Raw genomic sequence first — 22,395 nt, forward strand, 5'->3', positions numbered from 1 at the left:
TAGCATGATTTAGATTTCATCAGAACCAGAAAAGCAGAAACCACAAGTGATTACAACACCCAACTCCTTGGAGTACTTTAGGCAAAGAGTAGATCAGATGTTTGTACCATTATAAAACCATATGTTTGATATGAAAACCAAAGTGCGAGACAATGTGAATTGTGATAAAGGCTTTAATATGCACTCGAAAAGCACAAAACTCAAAGATAAGACTAAAGAATAAGCAAAATATAATTTATAGACCAGTTCTTGTAAGAAATATATTGTGTAGTTTTGTTTATTAAAAAAAGAAAACTAGGAAAATTCTTCAACTTCTTTTGACATCTCCTGGAAAAGAAAAGAAAATACACATTAGGCAGTTACAGTAATTAAAACAATGTTTTTCACATTTAAAAGGCTTATGGCTCAACTAGTTTTAATGTACTGCACAATCAACAGAATAGTAGTTTCTGCATCATCAAAACGTACCTGTATAAGTGCAGTCTTGTCATAATCTTTCCTGTGTCTATAAATGCTCTGGCACAACAGAGCATAAAGTTTCTCCAGTTGATTGACCTCATATCCCTCTGTCATGTCCACAACTCTCTGTAGAAGTTCCTGAATCAGGAACGAAAACAAAATGGAGACTTAAAACACCTTTCCCATGTAAAAGTCAAGTTAACATGCACACTACAAGGTCTTCGATTACACTTAATGTAATAGTTTCTGCAGTTAAAGGATTAGTCCACTTTCAAATAAAATTTTCCTGATAATTTACTCACCCCCATGACATCCAACATGTTTATGTCTTTCTTTCTTAGGTCGAAAAGAAATTAAGGTTTTTGATAAACATTTAATTTGACAAACGTTTCAGTGCAGCTTCAAAGGGCTTTAAACGATCCCAGATGAGGAATAAGGGTCTTATCTAGCGAAAAGATCAGTAATTTTAGGAAAAAAAATTAAATGTATATGCTTTATATAAACAAATGAGCGCCTTCCAAGTGCTCCCGCCAAAACCACATTTTCGTATTCTTCAAAAAGCTTACGCTGTACTTCTTACGCCTTCCCTATTCTACTTACGGAAAAAAAGGAACTGGCGGTGCGTTCGTTCTGTAAGTTGAATAGGGAAGGTGGAGGAAGTACAGTCTAAGCTTTTTGAAGAATACGAAAATGTGGTTTTGGCGGAAGCACTTGGAAGGCCATCATTTGTTTATACAAAGCATATACATTTTTTCCAAAATGACCGATCGTTTCACTAGATAAGAGCCCTATTCCTCATCTGGGATCGTTTAAAGCCCTTTGAAGCTGCACTGAAACTATAATTTTGACCTTCAACCATTTGGAGGCCAATTGAAGTCCACTATAAGGAGAATAATCCTGGGATGTTTTCATCAAAAACCTTAATTTCTTTCTTTCTGAAGAAAGGACATGGACATCTTGGATGACATGGGGGTGAGTAAATTATCAGGAAAATTTTATTTGAAAGTAGAGTAATCCTTTAAAGGGGTACTTCACCCCTGGAAAGATGAATGTGTATTTAAAATTGGTCATTTATGTAGTAGAAAAGTGAAATTATTTTTGAATTTGGAGCTTTCTAGATTGAGAAAAGGCAGAAAATTTATTTTTGACTAATGTGAATGAAAGACAACAACTCCCAGAATGCACTTGTTTTGCTGACCTTGCGAGGCCACGCCCAAACCACGCCTATCGGTTACAGGCAGCATTATCCGGAAAATTCAAACAACTAGGCTTGCTCTGTTACATATTAATTCTATAAATCGTGAGTTAGTTCATACATTTACAGCGAAATGGTGCTAAACTGCTTTGTACCTGGATGTACACCCAAAATCAGGAAAGGACAAGTAAGTTTCCATCATTTTCTGATTAAGTTAAAGATTTGGAGCGATGTAAACAGTGGCTGCGGGCCATCAAACACCCAAAGTTTGGAGATGACACCGTTATAGAAAACCTAAAAAAAACGCAGAATATGTAGTCTCCATTTCAAGCACGAGGACTACGAACCAAATATCTTTGCAATGAAGAGAACCATTCTGAAGGACACTGTGATACCATCGATATACACTTTCCCAGAGGACAAACAGCCTGGGCCATCTGGTACTAAGCGTATTCGCCCAGAGGTAAGACTGATGGTACTAGACTGATAACACAGTAGCCTATATGTAGTGTTGTAGGTAGCAGTAAAACTGCAAACTTAGCAAAGTAACGTTAGATAGACAATTACATATAAGTTGCATATAAGTTGACTTATCAAAGTAAAGCCACTGTTCTGTAAAACTGAGTTAGTCTATTTATCTATTTATGCTAACGTTACCACAAAAGCCTGTTGCTGTATTGGTTGAGATGACTGCAGAGACCGATAAATTTGCGAGATGAACCACTGATGTAGTGCAGACAAAATAAAGTTAATTAAGCTTAAAAATATAATTGACACCCATTTTTGATAAAATCTTTGATCTATGTCCGTGAGTAACCTCAAACGCGCATATGTATGGGCGTGGTGAAAAAATGCGGAACTACCTGCTATTACTGGCTGTAGTTTTAAGCCTCTGGCCAAAAAAGCCTCCGATGACACAAAAATCGTCATTTTGCGTCATCGGAGGCTTTTTTTACAGAATAAAAATGCATAAATCTCTCATCTCGGGCTGATATGAAGGGGGAAAGCACGGTAATTCAAAAATACTAGTGGTATTCTACTAATACAAAGCTTAATGCTAAATCCTGACTTACTTTCAGTTTGTTGTGGTCCACAATAAGAGGCAAGTTTTTCTGCTCCAGGATCTTCATGGCAGCATCCACACTGATGAGACTCTGCTGTTCGGCTTGGATCTTAAAACCTCTTGTCATCCGCCTTTGTCTGAACTCTGAAAAACCAATGCAAACTCAAGGACTGCTTCATGTTCATAGAAACACCACAACTGTAAGAATATATGCTAAATGGGTTTGTGATTTACTAACCCATTCCACTGCTGTCCTCTGCACTTGGCTCTGTCCTCTTAGGTTCAGTGCTCTCTGATGCCTGGAGTTCAATTTGCCCATCTGTGGCATTATTCTGGACGGTCTCAACACTTATAACCTCATCCACTGCAGAGGTAGTATTGTCATGTTCCCGTCCCTCATTAGTGATGTTGTTTTGCGCTACTGCAGTGGATTCTGTGGGTTCTTCTGCATGAGCACACTCATCAGCCTCCATTGACTCACATTCAACATCTTTCATCTTTTCTGGATCTTCACTCTCAGCCAGTTTTCCATCATCTTCATCCTCATCTTCATCCCCTGATTCTGCTGTGTTAGGGTTGTCTTTAGCGTTTAATTGTGAGCAAGACTTCTTTCTGCGAATGAAGCCATTTCTCCATCGGTTTTTCCTCTTCTTTTTCATCTGTGAAGCTGTGGATAGACAAAATATTTAATTTTCCTACCAATCTGACTTGATGTTAAACGTACTGGTAAAATATTTTAAGTATAAATTGTTGTTAAAATGTCAAATTCTACCACATGAAGGAGAGTGGAGCTGCACGATTAATCGTTAAAAGATTGCAATCTCAAGTAAATCACCTATTGAAATAACTTGACATTTCAAATAAAGATTTAATCAATTACAATGTTACACCAGTAGGTGGCAACAAATGACTGTTGAAAAAAAATGTATGTCATTGAATCATTAAAGGTGCCATAGAATGAAAATTTGAATTTACCTTGGCATAGTTGAATAACAAGAGTTCAGTACATGGAAATGACATACAGTGAGGCTCAAACACCGCTGTTTCCTCCTTCTTGTGCAAATCTCATTTGTTTAAAACACTGACTGTTACGTAACAGTCAGGATCATTAATATGTACGACCCCAATATTTGCATATGCCAGCCCATGTTCAAGGCATTACACAAGGGCACAACGTCTGGATGTGCACAGCAGAAGCATCTGACTAGGTAAGCAAGCAAGGACAATAGGAAAAATGGCAGATGCAGACCTGCCAATCTTGGAATTTTTTTTTCGAGTACCAGTGTGACAGGATGGGGCATGTTTTTTTTTTTTTGGGGGGGGGGGGGGGGAAGGTTTAAAAAACACAAAGCACACACACCCATCTTCATTAATCTAATTTTGACTGTTAATTTTTTTTTTTATTTGACAATTAGTTGAATCGTTTATACAGGTTTTGTAATGAAAACTAGTCTACAATTAAGAAACCCTTACAAAATAGTAAACATTGAGTTTACATGTGATTCATTTAAAATACTTAATTTATTATTCCAATATCCAAATATGATACTAAATCCCACAGAAAAAAGGGTTTCTATTTGTAGCGTGCTGTCTTTGAATTATAAACAAGACAAACATTCACTGAATAAAGGTTAGACAATACAAACATATTTATAGAAAACAGTTGACAACGAATTGAAAGGACCAATAAGAGCAAACAAACTGAGTATTCAAGAATATCAAGAAGTTAGTCATATAACGGGGGGTTGTTAACTAAAGCGTCCCTCATTTAACAAATTTAAAAAACAAGGGTGGATAATAAAAAATCTTTTCTGACAAAAAAATAACACAAGAAAGAACAAATTTTAAACCAAACACAGCAATTTTCATTTTACCTCTGTGTGCGCGCGCGCGTTTGTCTTTATGAGAGAGGGCTCGCGCAGCATTGAGACAACGGTCATTTTAAATGCAGAAGTAACTAATGTGCTAGTTGTCATACAAAATAAGTAGGCTATGTAACATAATTAGTTACTTTAGTTAGTATTAACACAATAACGCAACACATGTAGGCTATACGTTTCTGAACACTGAGAATAAATAAACGCATGTTTCTCCAGACTCGCGCTTGTCAGTTAGTCACACATCACAACATTTTCATAATCAACGGTTTCAATTTTATTTTGATTTGTTGTTCAACATTACTTGTGCATTTTATACCCGTTTACCTTAAGGAGTTAACAGTGCCTGAGTATGCTGTCCTCGCTTGAGAATTCAGTCACTGAGACGGCGGGAGTGGAAGGAGGGATTGAGCGGGATTTTGTGTTGCTGTCGATTTGCAGTGTCTTTTTATTGATAGGCCCATTAGGCCGTACGCATTTGTCAATCATCCCTGCTTGCTATTTGGAGAAATGAACCCAGCACTGATTGGTCGAACTCTTTTGCTGGATTTGAGTACTAGGCGTGCACAGAGGAGTCACCGGGTTTTTGCGTAGTATAGAGTGACAAATCGTACCAGCGTACTTTGAGGTCAAAATGCGTACCTGGTACGCAAAATGCGTACATGTTGGCAGGTCTGCAGATGGAGCGATAATAACTGACATGATCCATGATAACATGATATTTTTTGTGATATTTGTAAATTGTCTTTCTAAATGTTTCATTAACATGTTGCTAAGTACTGTTAAATGTTGTTAAAGTTACCATCGTTTCTTACTGTATTCACGGAGACAAGAGCTGTCACTATTTTCATTATTAAACACTTGCAGTCTGTATAATTCATAAACACAACTTCATTTTTTATAAATCTCTCCAACAGTGTAGTGTTAGCCAGTTAACAACGGAGCATAGCCTCAAACCCATTCGGAATCAAATGTAAACATCCAAATAAATACTGTACTTACACGATTAGACATGCTGCATGACGAAAACTTTGTAAAGATCCATTTTGAGGGTTATATTAGCTGTGTGAACTTTGTTTATGCTGTTTAAGGCAGTCGCGAGCTCGGGGCGGGGAGCAAGAGAATTTAAAGGGGCAGCAGCCTGAATCGGCGCATATTTAATGATGCCCCAAAATAGGCAGTTAAAAAAAAAAAATGAATAAAAAAATAAATAAAAAAATCTATGGGGTATTTTGAGCTGAAACGTCACAGACACATTCAGGGGACACCTTAGACTTATATTACATCTTTTAAAAACGCGTTCTACGGCACCTTTAAGAGATTTGTTAAAAAATTCTGATTTATCCAGTTAAGTCTGTATGAGTCATTGAATCATTCACTCAAAACATTTTTTTAAATAATTAATTCAAAATAATTAAATATTTTTTAAATAGACTGCAGCAATTAACATTTAACATAACATGTTATTATGTTTAAATGTCTATTTAGAATCGTGGGAGAATAGTGATCTCCATTTTCATGATACTCAATTTAACCAGAATCGTGCAGCTCTAGATGAGAGTATTGAGCACTGGATGTCAGGAAATATTGCTCTGTCAGTCACCTGTATTAATTCCTGTTTGACGTAGTGTCAAGACTGTTGGTGCTGGCACAGGCGTAGCATCTTTACTGGGTGCTGGATCACTCATCTTTTGCTCGACTGTAGCGGACACCTTTGGCAGCACGTGGTAGTAGGCAGGAGTGAACCGTGATGAGGCGGACCCTAAAAATAAAATATTATAATTGTAAGTGATTGATCCAATCCAAATATGATCCAACATTAAAATCAACACAGTGTCACTGAAACCTCGTTTGCTGCGAGACTCCCTGATCTCAGCGCAGATCTTCTCAAAGTCCTCATCTAATTCATCTCTGATTATGGCATGCACAGTGTCCTTGAGAGCACAGGCACGGTGTCTGATGAGCCGATCTATTACAAACACAAACATCATGGATATTGGATGGTTCAGAAATCACACAAATATCATGCAATTTGTAAAACGCTTTCTTTCGAAACTGTAAACCACCTACATACAATTCAGCGGTTGTCACTAATGTTCAGTAGACAAATCACAAACACACACATACATTCATATAAAAAAATATATAACCATTACAATTCCCAGCCTACCTGAGGGGTCTCTGTCTGGATTGTACTCAAGGGCATTCTGCCAAATCAGATCCACATCATGCAGGTAAGCCGCAACAGTTTCATACTTGTGCAGATCAATTCTAGATAGCACTGTGGACAAGTCCATGGGCTGTTTGATGACTGTAGTGTAATCGGGAACCTGTTCCAATGAAAACCATATGACTTCAGTGAGGATATAGAACTGGTTCAGCATTATATCAACAGTTGGAGTTGATATAGAAGGAACGTGGGACAGAAAACTTGTCTTACCTCTTCTGTGTCCACAGGCTTTGTAAAAGCCTTGAAGCGTTTGTCCTGAGCCAGTCGGTTGGTGACATCTCGCAGGAAGAGGCGGAGTTCCCTGAGTGTGTCCTCTTCCTGCTCTTCTAGCTTCTGCATCTCCAGCTCAGACAGCTGGCGGGGAGGCGGTGGAGGGGCCACCGGTAACACCTCTAGTGCCCGGACCACTGAGAAGGAGAGAGTGAGATTTCTCACAGGTGTGCGTGAAAACACTCCACTAAGAATGTGAAAAACACCACAAAAATACTCACCTGCTTCTCTCTTAGATGCTGGTGCTTTAGCAGCTTGATTTAAAATAAGATCCTCAAAGAATCTGAGCCTCTCCTCCCGAGAAGGAAGTGGAACATCGAACACCTCACCATACTCAACATGGAAAAGGTCCTGCACCTTTAAACAGGTAAAAAAAAAAAAAAAAAAGTCATACAATAACATAAAAATCATCATAAATGATATTTCATTTAGCCTTTAGGCCAAATAAGCCCCAGTACCGGTTATACAGTTCATGCGGTACCTCAGGATAGAGTGTGTCGTGAGGAAAGCTGCATGTGGCGAGAAGGAGGCAGGGGCAGAATGAAGGAATGTCCTGCAGGAGACTGATGAATGTGGCCTTTAAAGTGGAGCTCACGGTGTCCCACCAGCGCTGGATGTGTGGAATATACAGAATACTGGGAGCAGTTCTCCTCGCCTCACAGAAAACCTGATGTACAATACAGATCAATGGTCAATTAATAAAACAAGTTTATCAGGGTATCTTGAAATCTTGTATAAATTCAATGTGTTCACCTGAGCACAAGCTTCCTCTGGGGTGGCTGAACTGACTCCATACAACACAGCAACATCAAGTGTATAAACGGTGAACTTCTCCAGGGCATGAAGAATAGCAGGAGCCAAGTGTGAGGTCTGACCAGAACCTGATGTCCCACAGAGTAGCAGTCTGGGTCTGAATGAGGTGGGCTGATGCAGGGCACTCCTGTAATACAGGTAATGAAAGAAATGAAGCAGTGACAAATAGGTCAAAATGACTTAAACTATACCACAGGCTGAACACTACATTTCACTACTGTCATCAGTGAAATTCCATAGTAATTGAACATGTTTTGTAGTCTGCAGCTTTGTTCCAAATAATTAGTGAGTGGCCTCCAAAGACAGCATAAGGCATCATGGGCATGCTCAGAAGACTGTTTCAAAAACTAAGTAGCAAAACAAAGTTGCATCTTTTTTAGAGAAATCCTAGAATACATTACAATGAAAGAATCCAAGATTGCAAAACAACAATAATAATAATAACAATAGTTATTATTATTAGTGTAATTTAATTTCAATTTGACTGTTTTACCTAATGTATGCATATTCTGCATAGGCATGATTAAGAAAAACTGTTGTTGAGGATAAACTGGATCTGGTGTTTTTTTTTTTTTTTTTTTTTTTTTTTTAATGTAAGAAAAGTTGTATCCCTTTTTAGAACAAATCTTTGACTACACAAAACTTTGTGGCAATATCTTTTATCTCATAACAAGGCTTCCTGTGATCTCATTTCTGTATACTGTGGATGAACCCACATATAAACAGTTCAGAGTACATTACATACTTCATATCACTCAGGTTTAGCCCTTAAACTGTATATCAGGAAATTATTTACGACAATAAAACTTCAGGCTTGTGTTACAAATATATTTGTGCTTCTCCAGATGCAAAAACCAAGTCAACATAGAAGTCAGTTTTCTGCATTTCTAACCTGTTCAGTTGAAGAGCAGATGGAGAAGGTCCAGTGTTCTTCTGGCCTTTATTACTAGAGCACACAGAGGACCCCTCATCTTCACTCTGCAGCAGATCCTCTAAGATGCCAGACACACCATCTAAAATAGAAAATATTTACTTGCATTGATGATTAAGAATTTCAAAATGCAAACTACATCTACAATTCCTAGAAAGGTGCTAAGGTGTTCTGAGTGCTTTTAGCATATTGCTGTGTAGATGGGAGATAAAAATAGCAAGCTTTCTTTACCAGTGTCTCTTTTCTTCTTGAGGCCCTGCTCTACATGAGGAAAGAGTCTCCGCAGCATCTCCATGGCGTTATTGAGAGCAGAGCTCAGCAGAGGTTCAATAACAGGGGTGAGCGCTTTAGCTGGAGATGCCACCGCCCTCTGTGAAGCTGGAACTATCTTTCTCATGGCTGAGAGGAAGTCCCGGCCACTTACGCTGATGGACTCCACATCCAGCAGGAGTTTCTGGGAGGAAGCATAGATCTGGGGGTAGCATCTGCGCAGGGCGCACAGAGCTGCTTCTGCACACACTGCTTTGATGTCTGCACCGCAGTAACCTGGGAGCACAGGGAACCATAATTTTGACTACTGGTATACAATCAGGGATGATAGTGCATTTCATTTAAACAAAGCACAGCCTACTTGGACAGGACAAAACCCAAATACAGATATACCCAGGCCCTGGAGGTGTGTTGGAAAGCTCCAGCATCTGTGTTGGCACTGAGGAAGCTGAGACAAAGCTAAGCTTTGATGCGAGATGGGCTCATGAGGTGGTTCAATAATGAGATGCTCTTACCAACACACTTGTCAGCCAACTCTTCAAGAAACACGTCAGACAGCTGCGGGTCCCACTGCCTGGTATGGATCTTCAAAATATCTTTGCGAGCCTACAAAGCAACAACAACGTCTTGTAGGTTACCCTAAACAAAACACTCACTGTGGTTGAAAATAAACACTGTATAAGTCATTCCACAATAGAGCTCCAAACTCTCACCTCTCTGTCTGGTAGGCTGAAGAGAAACTCTCTGTCAAATCGTCCGGGCCGTCTAAGCGCAGGATCGATGGAGTCCAGGCGGTTAGTGGCTCCAATAACAACCACCTCACCACGGCTGTCCAGCCCATCCATGAGAGCCAACAGGGTGGACACAATGGAGCTTTAGACAACAGAAGCACAAACAAACAAATGATTCAACAGTTATAACAGAACAGCAAAAAAAGGCCTTCAGAGAAAGAAAAGAGACAGACTAACACACCTGTGTATCTGGTCTTGCCGGCTGGACCGAACAGGTGCGATGCCATCAATTTCATCAAAGAAGATAATTGATGGACGCATCTGGTATGCCTTTATAATAAATGACAAAGTTCCTTTTAATCATGCAGAGACAAAATTAGGCATTAATGAATGACCATTTTTTAAATGAAATGTGGGGAAACCTGGTCAAACAGGAGGCGGAGCTGTCTCTCAGACTCGCCCACCCATTTGCTAAGACAGTCTGCCCCTTTCCTCATGAAGAACGCCACCTTCCTCTCGCCTTGGCTGCACTCATTTGCTAGGGCTCGCGCAACCAGAGTCTTTCCTGTGCCAGGAGGGCCGTAGAACAGACAGCCTCTGTAAACACATAACATTCATTCAACATGCGTTCTGCCAAAGGTGATATTCAGCATTACCTCTCATTTTTGCAAACTGTTGGTTAGTCATCTAAATAGGCATTTTAATGTGAATATTTATCAATATCACTTTGCATACCTTGGAGGCTGAATCTTAAACTTCTCAAAGACTTCAGGGTAGAGTAAAGGAAACACAACCATCTCCTTCAGTGCAGAGATGTGTCTGCCCAAACCCCCAATGCTGTCAAAGCGCACCTGCACAAGGAAACCCAACAGTCATAAAAATATCTTTAAAAAATTTTTTGTAGTTCAATTCAAATGGCAAATACATACCGTTTGGTCAATTTGCATTGGGTCAACATCTGCAAGACTTGCTCCAATTTTAATCCTGTCCTTATGGATTCCCAACAAATCCTCCTTCCGTAAATTCATAGGGAGGCATCTACAAGCAAAATGTGATTAATTTTTTTCTAAATTTAATAATTGCTTTCAAATATTTAAAAACTACAACATCTAGATAATGAAATCTAAGAAACAACTCTACAATCGTTATAGCTTCTCTATTGTGTGCACAAGTACAGGTGTTGTATTTCAGAGCCACTTGATTGGTCATGTTTGCACTGCAAGACTTTGAACCCAGATGCCTTTTGAAGGCATAGCATCTCTAAAATAAAAGCTTTCAGCGATAAACTTTACCTGTTTATTGACCTGGTACGGCTCTTACTTCTCCGTCTCTCAAATTTCTCTTCATCAGAAGAGGATGAGGTAGAGTCACTACTGTGGATGGCATGTCTTCTCCTGAGATGAAGACAAACGAACAGAAAGATTGCATTTTAGACTATCATAAAACATTCATAGCATCAATGCAAAGTCTAAACTTTCATAAAATACTCCACCACCTCCTTTACCACCTCCTAACACCTCTTCCCAAAACAAACTAATTTAAATGTGCACAAAATATATTAGTGTAATTATTATATTAGCATGACATTTTAAAGTCTTCACTTTGAAAGCCCCTTAATTTTCCACATGCAGATCTAGTGAGGCTATATGAATGCTTGGCTTACCCATTACCCTCACTCCCACCTGGACTACAGCAAAAGAAGCACACAAAGATGAGTGGAAACACATGAGTGCCACTAAGATTACAACATGGAAAGTGCAAAGTAGGGGTTTGCATTTTGACTAGACTCTAATACTTGACTCAAAGTAGGATGTTGGGTGATGGAGCGAGTTCCATCTGCACTGTTTTTTAATTGTTGGTCTATTAACACAATGTCTTTGGCCACCACATTTTGCCCGTTCCTTCAGTATCTTGCTCGCTATGTCTCACGTTTTTTTAAGACTGGGTGTCAAACATAGCACACCTTCAAATATGAATCAAGACCCTGTCAAGCCAAGACTCAAAATGATACTTAATGGTCCAAGATTTTGCTCTTTAAAACTAAATAAATAAAATAATTTGAAGATAAACAGATGACTAGTACTGACCTGGTGCTCCTCCTGTTGTTGTACAATCTCCTGGGACTTGAGGAACTAAATGTATATCTTCGTCTAACCGGGGTGGAGTGACGTTTAAAAAATATGCTCTGCTTTTTTGGCTCTACAATTTAAAAAATATATATATATTAAAGGAAAATAATAAAACAAAAACATGAAAGGCAGATAAAAAGGTGATTTAAGTACATCTAAATCATAGATGTATCCAATCATCATATTCAGTGCATGGTCTCAATGTACTACAACACTAACCTTCAAGAGGCGCCTGGTAACGCACAACAGCTTTTCTTTGTCTGAACTCATAGCGCTTTCCATTCTCTTCTTCATCTTCATCCTCATCTTCATCTCCCTCATCATTTTCTTCTTCCTCTTCCTCACCATCTCCATCCTCCTCCTCCTCCTCTTGATCACTGTATTCTGGGAAATAAATACAGGTTCAGGCCAACCAACATGCTAAACAATAACCAATAATATTTTGTGGAACATGTGCAGTTAATTATAATACCATTATTACAATAAACATTTGCACCTTTAACACATCCCAAATAAACAACAGGGCAGTGATTAGACTTATTCATGTCTCATATATCTATTACACCTGTGTGTTAGAACTAGCTTCACCATTTTTTGTTTAATTGTTTTGTCATTTGAAACCTAACAAATCTCTGTATAACATTTTTCTTATCTTAATAAATATGGTAATGAGTGTCCTAATACCTTTTGGAGCTAATGTAAATGTTTTTTTTTGTTGTTGGACTATAGATTCACCAGTGATGCAGAGCCACTGCTAGATAACGGTGCAGTAAACACTGATTCAGGATGAGCTTATAGTAAAGCAGGATTAATAATTTCATCACCATTCTCCTGGTTGTCTGAACTCTCCTCCTGTCCTCTGACTGAAGGTTTTGTGACCCTCTTCCTCTTTGTTCCAGCGTAAATTCTCAAATTCTAAAAAGGAACACAAAAACAGTTAAGTCCTGGCTGATCACTGAAGTACTGTGGAGGAGTCAGTGATGAAGATCTTGACGACGCACCTCCTCCTCACCGTCTCTGCTCCTCAGTCTCCGACGCATCTTCTGCATGTCATCCATCTTCTGAAGCACAGCCTCTGCAGTGCTAAAATAAACGAAAACAGCCACTGAGAACCAAGAACCACAGAAATATCCACACACAAAGCCAGTTGCACATCTGAGTCTGAATATAAAAGTCCAAAGTAGGGCTGGGCGATATAACAATAATTATCGCAATACAATTTTTCTTGATAAAACAATATCAAAAGTTCAGTATGTGTTTACAAAAAGTGTTTACTGTTACAAAACAGTGATACTTCTTTGAACAGCTCCACACGGACCATTTATCCATTTGGCGCAAAGTTTAAATGGCAGTGCAAGCTTACTAGAACAGATGCGTTTACTCTCTGATCGGTCTCACACGAGCACTAAACAGCGCTGTGAGATCCCGTGAGAAGTAGGGATGTGCAACAGCGACTGAGTACTCGACCGTGACAGCGACGATCAATCATGTAAACAATGATCGAAATTTATTTTTTTGTTTTTCTCCTGATTGGTTATAGCAGCTCTTTGGCCGGTGCCCTCAGCTCCGACTGTTTAGCTTTACACAGCATGTGTCAAAAGAGGTAGAAGAGAGAGAATGGCCTCAAAGTCACTTAGTGATGTCTAGTTTCACTTTGACAAGATAGACAAAAAATACAGTTCAATGCAAGCTGTGCGGCACCAAGCTTTTATCTTGTGCTTAAAAAAAATTTCCTTTAAATTCTATTCATAATTAATTTAGCAATAATCATGAGTGATTTTCATACAGTAAAATAACATTTTGGTTGATCAGAAAGTGCAAATTGAATCCAAAATATTGCTGAAATATTTGTGACACTTTTTAAAGCACAATCGGAGTTACACTTTCGGTCAAGCTCACGTTTGCATTCGCAAACCTTTTGCAGATCTTTAGACATCTGATTAATTTACTATAGGATGCGCTGGGTCAGGATATCAACATTTATTAAGATGCTTAATGCGCTGCATATCAGGGTTTAGTTTCATGCTCAAATGCAATGCCTGATATTGACTGAGTTACTTGAGACAGACATATTGCTTTTAAAAAAAATAATAAAAATACTGATATTATAATAATGCAGCAGTGTATTTTTCATCATATATGTTTAATGACATAATTCGCATGGCTTCGAAAACATGCAGGTGATTTAAGGAATCACTTAATAATGTGATTAAAATAAAGCACAGATCTGCCATAAACATGGCATTATAATGAGAACTTTATAGAAATCTACAGTAAATTCTGTCCTTACCTGTTATTCAGCGCGCTGTCGTGAAAGCGTGCAAGCTCTCTCTATCTCTCTAGCGCGTAACTTAAAGTTCACTGGCATTTGCATCCTTTTGTGCCGATACAAGTTGTAATATTACATTAATATTATGCATCAAAGTTATCTGATTAATGTCATAGGATGTGTCATAGAACGGGCTTCAGTTTATTGGCATCACTCACCTCAGGAAAGGCTATTCCTTTTAGATGCTTCCTTATTAAAAATATTGCTGCATCATAATCAATCTAACGCTGTTCTAATCATGTTTTCATGTCATATTTTTATTTTAAACATTCATTTTCCTAACAGTCTTCAGATATTTTTATTGTCTCCATGACAGCCATGCCCCGCCCCCAAATACTCAATTAACCGTTTTTGAAACCTATTGATGATCGAAATGAAAAAATGCCAAAAATGCCCATCCCTAGTGAGAAGCGCTTGAATTCAGCAAAGAATACAAACGTCTTGGTGATTTAAACTGGTTTTAAACCAGATGAAACGGCGCTAACAAACAGGAGAAACACTGAGCAATGATACAGTCAGAAGGCTTTTCAATTGAAAACTGTCATCATTTACCATGCATTTACTGTAGTGACACTAACTATACCATGGCATTGTAGGAAAAATATGGGAAATACATATTTGACATTCATCATGATAATTATTGATATCGACTGATATGAAAATTTTTATCATGATAATTTTTTGGGCCATTTCACCCCATCCTAGTCTAAAGTGAATATACTACATGTTTGACTTCTGATCATCAAAATGTGAAAACCATGAAGTGTGACTTAATTTAGTTACTGTCCTTATAAACAGAAATATAACTGTATTCTATATTAGTGCATACTTTGTGATGAGCCTGTCATAGAGGACCGACTGGTTCCTGGCATCAAGCTTATATCTTGTGATTCTGGAGCTACGCCTCACGGCACTGTCTTCTTCTCGCCTTTGAATTCGAGCACGCAGGCTTCGAGAAGTGGGAGTTGATTCCACCTCATCTGAAGAAAGTAATGGGTTCATTTTACGCAAGCAAGCAAACCAACAAAACTGACGTTTATCAAATACTCTGACGTGCCTACCTGTGTGCTCATCTGCCGATCTCTCCCCATCTGCCTGGAATCTTGGAGATTTCCTATGAATGAATGAATAAATAATACAATATACAGGTTAATAGTGTATCAAGTAAATACAGTATGTCACGTGATTATTGATTAAAAATTTGGAGGACCAGAAATGAAACCATGACACCTTAAATTCCTCCCACTTTTCTCATCTTTTGGAGGCGATTTGCTGGTTTGTCCATTCATATCAGCGAAGGTAACTACATGTCTTCCCCTTTGAGTTCTGCTCGTCATGCTGTTTTCCTCCTTTACAGACAAAAATCCCTAAAACAATCACATTCAGAGTATCATAGCAGTGTCCAGTCGAATGACATGCTATACTCTATGGCCCGGTTTCACAAACAGGGCTTAGATTAAGCCAGGATTGGGTCTTAGTTCAATTAAAATATTTAAGTAATTTTTATAAACTACACTTGATAAAAACATTACTGGTGTGCATCTTGAAACAAAACAATAACATATTTAAGATATGCAAGTACAAGTTACTTTCAGTTAAAACAGCTTTTTTGTCTAGGACTATCTTAAGCCTTGTCTGTGAAACAGGGGGTATATATATAACTATTTTTAAAAACATTTTTATATCAACTAACGTTATATACACACACACAGGAGCTCATATTTCATGAGATTACATGAAATATTTCTTACTTTCAAAAGTGTCACAACACAACTATTTGCAGGTGATTAAAATGTATATATTGTGCACTGTGTAACGTTAAGCTATGAATGGATATTCTTCATTGCAGTAAAAGTTCAACTAAATTATGATTTTGACTTGTCAACTACCCATTTACATTCATCCTCCTGCAAGGATACACTATTACCTGTGTATATGCGATGAAACATTGAAGATCAACTCATTTATTTTTGTACAGTTAACAAGTCGCGCGCTCATGCAGTTCATTCAAGCTTCTCGCGCTCATTTTAACCGCCAACTTTGTTTTGATAGAGCGAGAGTTTTACTGTAGGTAAACAAACAAATCACTGACATATTTGTACTTGTAAAGAAGAGTTATTTACTCACATTGGCCGGACTGTCCTCGGCGCTCGTTAAACTGTCATCATGGGCCTTTTTAAGCCGTGCGGACTTTCGCTGAGGCGGGTTCAGCGACAGAAACTCCGAGCTCGAGTCCATATCACCGTTACTGCGCAACATCACCATCTTTAACGAGCCTTAAAAGACCCCCGGACCATTCACTGTTAACCTCACTTTAAGAAGTGTTTGTCAAGATTTTAATACGCCGAGTACTTTGGACGATAACACATCGTTTTGAAAAAGCACTCCGCTCCTCCTTGATTTCTGGCGCCATAAACGTCACTTACAGTCGAATGACATAACGCAAATACGAATGTGCTGGCGAGAGAGAAACTAGAGCCGTTAAAGCGAATGACCGCCCTACCAAATCCCTTGTTTCAAATATAACGTGATATTCAAATGGATATGAAGAAATTATAGAAGAGAAATTGCTGGACCTTTCGCTGACAAAACATTTGAGGATTTTATCTGTGCAAGTATAGGATTTTGCGTAGGAATACTGTTGGAAAGGTGTTCCGGCTCATTTTTGGCGCGCCGTAAGTGACGCGGCGCTCAACATTCTGATTGGCTGACGCAGGCCAAATCCCCTCGTGAGCTTGTTTATGAACTGTCGAGCGCTGAAATTAGATATTTTGGCGCCATACATATTCTAACTTTTATTTCAGATTAAAGTTATAAAAACAAAAGTTAAGTATCCTCGGTCACATTTAGTTATTTGCCTTTTGCACAAATCTTAAAACACTCCACAACAGTACAAATAGAAACAGACAACAGGATTTCAAAAGACTTGTTTATTTTTTTCCTTCAGTAAGAAAGAAAGCAAAGTATAAACAATACAACTTTCACTTATTTCCATGCTTCACATTGCTCAAACTTATGAATAAGTACTAATGAAGTTGTACTGATGAAGACAAGATAATCAGTGCTCAATCTACAACAACTTTTGATTTTAAGCAATGGCAGCTAGATAGTCTTTCACCTCCGCTGGGGTTAGTCGCCTAAATCCTGCTTCATTGCAGATTCCCACCTCAATGTTGTCTTCAGTCATTTGACCTTCAAAGCTTTCCTGTAACAAAAGTAGTCATAGATAATGCAAACAGCGTCTGAAATTAATATCCGCAAAGTCAATTTGAGGCATTAAATAAATGCCATGCTTTGCAGTTTCAGTGACAGATTGACTTGTGTAAGTGATGTTGTGAGTGACACAACATCTTGCACTGTTTGTAAAGGAAACACAGCTTGTTACAGACATTCAACTGTGTTTTGCATGATTAATTTTAACAATGCAAAACATTTTGACATCCATTTCCAATGGGAGAACATTAAAGGGTTAGTTCACTCAAAAATGAAAATAATGTCATTAATTACTCACCCTCATGCCGTTCCACACCCGTAAGACCTTTGTTAATCTTAGGAACACAAATTAAGATATTTTTGTTGAAATCCGATGACTCAGTGAGGCCTGCATAGCCAGCAATGACATTTCCTCTCTTAAGATCCATAATGCTTCGTTCACACCGAACCGTCTAGTTGGACGTTTGGAAATTTTGAAGTCAGACGCTTCAGACACGCGTAAAATTCGCTCAATTCGCACGTCTAAACAAAGTGTGTTCAGACGCGAATTCACGTCATGGGAGGGGCTTTCATCTCTTTCGGCACAGATCCTCTGAATAAACACATAATCTCTTCAGTTGTAAACCTGTAGCGGCAATTTAACTCGGTTATGCCGGACGACTTTTGCTTGCTAGAAGGTGGGCTAGTATCAACGGCTAAAATCATGCAAAAAGTTTTACAACTAACCAGATTGTCCAATTTCTTCGCTTATTCTCTTCCAGGCAAGGTCCTTTTTATTCCTGTCTCGATAAAAATATAATGACACATCATAGAGCTCAGGGTAGCCACACACAGCGACATCTTTGTTCTGGTCTCCACCACTGATCACATCATAAACACGTTACTACCAAAGCAGAGTCCCTGATTGGTTAACGCGCCGCGAATTTACGCCAAAGTTCAGATTTTTCAACTCGGGCGTTTGGGCGTCAGACGCTCAATTTGCGCGTCAGCCACGTGAACGCTCAATTTGCGCCGCGCCATTCGCGTTTACATTGACTTAACATGTAAATCAGACGCCTCAGACGCCCCAGACGCGTTTGGTGTGAACGCAGCATAAAGGTACTGATAACATATTTAAATCAGTTCATGTGAGTACAGTGGTTCAATATTAATATTATAAAGTGACGAGAATATTTTTGGTGCGCCAAAAAAAATAACGACTTATAAAGTGATGGCCGATTTCAAAACACTGCTTGAGGAAGCATCGGAGCATAATGAATCAGCGTATCGAATCATGATTCGGATCGCGTGTCAAACTGCTGAAATCACGTGACTTTGTCGCTCTGAACCACTGATTCGACACACTGATTCATAACGCTCTGAAGCTTCCTGACACAGTGTTTTGAAATCGGCCATCACTATAGAAGTTGTTATTTTGTTTTGTTTTTTTGGTGCACGAAAATTATTCTCGTCGCTTTATAATACTAATATTGAACCACTGTACTCACATGAACCGATTTAAATATGTTTTTAGTACCTTTATGGATCTTGAGAGAGGAAATGTCATTGCTCCCTATGCAGGCCTCACAGAGCCATCAGATTTCATCAAAAATATCTCAATTTGCATTCCAAAGATTAATGAATGTCTTACGGGTGAGGAACGGCATGAGGGTGAGTATTTTATACTAGCGTTTTAGAATTTTTTTTTAAAATAACCGGAACACAAAGTGAACAGACATGGGTTGTGAATTATTACCTTAAGAGTCAGAATAGCAGTGTGAATCGCATCTTCCAGTTCCAGATCCTCGTTGTATCTGAAACAAGAAAATTAAGCAAATGAGAGGCTGTGTGTTTAGAAAGTCTTAAAAAAAACTCTTAGACTTGGACAATTCTTTTCCATTTTATACCTTTTTTCAAGGAATGTTTTCCCATTCACATAGTTCTTCCCCATCGCTGTGGCTTTCCATGCAAAGTATGCTCCCTTAAACAGATCAAAGTCCATTTTATTTTGCTAATACAGTACATAATAAAGAGCTTATATTTTTAACAGACAATTGTTTTCAGTTCAAACTAGATTGAACTAATAGAACAAATGAAATTATAACAGCATACCGAGGGGTCAGACTGGAAAAGGTATGGGCGATCTTCATCCCAGCCAGCAATCAGGAGCGACACCCCAAATGGCCGAACTCCTCTGTTTCAAAACAAAAAAGCTGCATGTTATGCCATTGTCACTTTGGCACATGCACGTTAAGCATCTTATCAGAATATACAACACTGCAAAACAACTGTTTGTAGAGCAACTTCCAGAATACAGTGGAGATGTATCACGCATACCCTGATTGTGTGTACTCCTGCATAACAGAGGCCACTCTCTGTACAAGCTGGCCTGTAGGAATCGGCTCCTGATAGACCAGGAAGTACTGCTGAGCCAGCTTTCTTGCCCTTCGCACCAGGACCCTGCAGATATGATTAAAGTCAACATGAAATCAAAATGGACAATTCTTGTTTTTTTTATGGAAGATTGCAGCATTTATTATAAGCGATTTATCCGTGCACATCATTACTTTTTTAAAATTAATGTGCCCTCATAATCTTTACGTTACAATAGGGAAGAAAAGACTATCACAACTTCTGTTTCATGCCGACTTTATAACTTTTACAACAAAACACTTATTGAGCTTCTTAGGTTTGCCATGTGACACTTTGAGCACTGTTGAGCAGATTCAAAAACTCCTCTAATTGGTGTTTGTGTTCACGCTCTCATCAGATATGTCTGTGATTGGCTACAATGACCAAAACACGTTTTAAAAGCACACAGAAGTGTTTGAATTTGAAAGCGGGAGCCTATCAGTGAACCGGTCCACTGATAGATGCCTGCTTTCAAACGCTCCCATGTGTATCTGTGCTCTGTGAAGAACGTCACTGGTGTCTATTTACATGTTTGTGAAGCATTGATCATTGTAGCAAATCACAGACATATCTGATGAGTGCGTGAACAATTGCCAGAGGTGTTTATGAATCCGCTCAACAGCGCTCAAAGCAACACATTTTTAAAAGTTTAGTACTGACTTGATATCACAGTCGGTACTTTTGACAACACTAATACAATCTGTAGTATATGTATAATAATATGAAAAATCAGAATAGCTTTGAATGTCACCTACACTTTTTTTAATAACTTTAAACACGTGCTACATGTTAGGAATCATTATTATATAGCGTCAGGTCCTGCTGGCTCCAAATCCATACCTGTAGTCCGGACCCATGCCACTGTAGACCATACCGATGTGTTTGGTTATGGGCTCTACTTTGTGAACACTTTGCTCATCATACAGTATAGATTTCTGCTTCTTTTCCGTAGCAAGAACAACACCGTTTGAAGCTGTGAAAGAGAAATGAGGGTGAAATGAAAGTGAAAATTCAGTGAATGGACACAGTTCAAAATGCTTTGTCAAAAAGGCAATTGATAATAAGCACATAATAAAACCATACAGTTTTATAAACAATGCAAATTTCAAGACACCTATAAATATTTTTTTTTTCACCTTTTATTCCAACTGAAGGAGCACCAGCCGCTACAGCTGCCAGAGCATATTCAATCTGCACCAACTTCCCTGAAGGGCTGAAAAAACCCCACAAAAATCAGATTATAAAAGGGGCCACAAAAAGAGAAACTGTTCTGGACTTCTGGTGAAACATGCGATGATAAAGGTCCTGTTTTGAATGTTATAGTCTGCCTCTGGTGTATCGATTGCTCAAAACCAAAACATACAGATGCAGTTTGACTAGGATAAACTTTTTTCTTTTCCTTCAATCAAATTTAAACTTTGCCATGTTAAAACGCGTCAATGGAAAGCATTTATTCGACTTTATTAGCGTCAATGGAAAGCATATTTACACTGTCTGAATCGTTCCCTATCTTCCACATAGTGCACTATGTGCCATTCACCATGTATAAACTAGTATGTGTGAACTGACAGATTTCAGCCACAGCTTCTGTGTAGGAGGGGGCGGGACTTCAGATTCTAGTGAGCATTTGGTTGGACAGAAAATTTGATGAGAAGCTGAAGTGCGATGTGATGAAAATCCGTGATCCATTTTAGCAGAAGTGAGAGACTAAGTTTTGAATGCTTATATCTCCTAAATTAAAGTTTTGGAACACACCAGCTTATTTATTACCTTAAGGCTAACATATTCATACTAAAAGCTAAAAAAAAATTTCAGGGGGACTTTAAATATGCATAGATTTCCATATTACATAAAAATGCTACAGTCCTCATAAAAATGTCATACTAAATGTCACACATGTTTTCAGTTATACTTTATTATACAATAACTGATGATAATCGTAAACTGCAAGCTTACTCATATTAAAAAGTCATATGAATGTATATACAGGATGGAACCGTTTCCAATAATACACTGAAAGTGAAAGTGAAAACATCAAGTTATCTCACAAAGACAAATCTGAGCTTAGTCTTTCCTTTAAACACTCCTGAGAGTGTTGTATTTGTTGCCCTGGAAAGCATTATGCGTTTAGTTCACTCTAATTCATGAATGTTGATGCACATGATGGATGAAAGAAGCACTGCATCACAAACACAGTGACTCTGCATCAGCGCCAGGACCATGCATTCACGCCTTTGATTGACAAACGCTCTCCACAAACCTCGAGCTTTGCGATTCGCTAAAAACACACACTCGTTTAATATGATGAATACATCGGATATGATAAAATCATGACGTTTATTACCTGAAAGTGGTGAGGGAGAAACTGTACCCTCTGTCTGCCATGGCTGGGTCTGACTGTTAGGGAAGTGACGCCACGCGCTTAATTGACCTGATTGGTTGACAGATGAATTAATGAATTATGGGTATTGTGGGCAGCTTAAAGATACGTTTA

The 22,395-nt window shown here is 38.5% G+C and overlaps 2 protein-coding genes across 4 annotated transcripts; both read right to left on the reverse strand.

Moving 5' to 3' along the window:
* Positions 1-164: 164 nt before the first annotated feature.
* LOC137036423 (ATPase family AAA domain-containing protein 2-like) lies at positions 165-16,708 on the reverse strand. Of its 2 annotated transcripts, none has more exons than XM_067410597.1 (28): positions 16,425-16,708; positions 15,528-15,646; positions 15,359-15,411; positions 15,127-15,277; positions 12,970-13,051; positions 12,793-12,883; positions 12,188-12,352; positions 11,927-12,038; positions 11,132-11,233; positions 10,769-10,877; positions 10,575-10,690; positions 10,262-10,436; positions 10,081-10,169; positions 9,822-9,981; positions 9,624-9,714; positions 9,070-9,384; positions 8,800-8,920; positions 7,848-8,034; positions 7,576-7,761; positions 7,316-7,451; positions 7,035-7,231; positions 6,765-6,924; positions 6,441-6,563; positions 6,198-6,356; positions 2,956-3,384; positions 2,728-2,861; positions 469-597; positions 165-327 (listed from the first exon to the last, which is right to left on the reverse strand). In XM_067410597.1, the coding sequence occupies exons 1-28, from the start codon at positions 16,560-16,562 to the stop codon at positions 295-297; spliced, it is 4,062 nt and encodes a 1,353-aa protein (XP_067266698.1). In that variant the 5' UTR covers positions 16,563-16,708; the 3' UTR covers positions 165-294. The 2 variants fall into 2 exon arrangements, with proteins under 2 accessions (XP_067266698.1, XP_067266691.1); XM_067410590.1 differs by having other exon boundaries at positions 15,528-15,664.
* Positions 16,709-17,226: 518 nt separating this feature from the next.
* psma2a (proteasome 20S subunit alpha 2a) lies at positions 17,227-22,316 on the reverse strand. Of its 2 annotated transcripts, none has more exons than XM_067396584.1 (8): positions 22,246-22,316; positions 21,038-21,114; positions 20,742-20,874; positions 19,827-19,949; positions 19,602-19,683; positions 19,397-19,470; positions 19,246-19,303; positions 17,227-17,502 (listed from the first exon to the last, which is right to left on the reverse strand). In XM_067396584.1, the coding sequence occupies exons 1-8, from the start codon at positions 22,284-22,286 to the stop codon at positions 17,386-17,388; spliced, it is 705 nt and encodes a 234-aa protein (XP_067252685.1). In that variant the 5' UTR covers positions 22,287-22,316; the 3' UTR covers positions 17,227-17,385. The 2 variants fall into 2 exon arrangements, with proteins under 2 accessions (XP_067252685.1, XP_067252688.1); XM_067396587.1 differs by lacking the exon at positions 17,227-17,502 and adding an exon at positions 17,786-17,845.
* Between the last annotated feature and the right edge of the window lie 79 nt (positions 22,317-22,395).

This window comes from Chanodichthys erythropterus, chromosome 2 (assembly GCF_024489055.1).
Source record: "Chanodichthys erythropterus isolate Z2021 chromosome 2, ASM2448905v1, whole genome shotgun sequence".
In the NCBI taxonomy this organism is placed as follows: Eukaryota; Metazoa; Chordata; class Actinopteri; order Cypriniformes; family Xenocyprididae; genus Chanodichthys; species Chanodichthys erythropterus.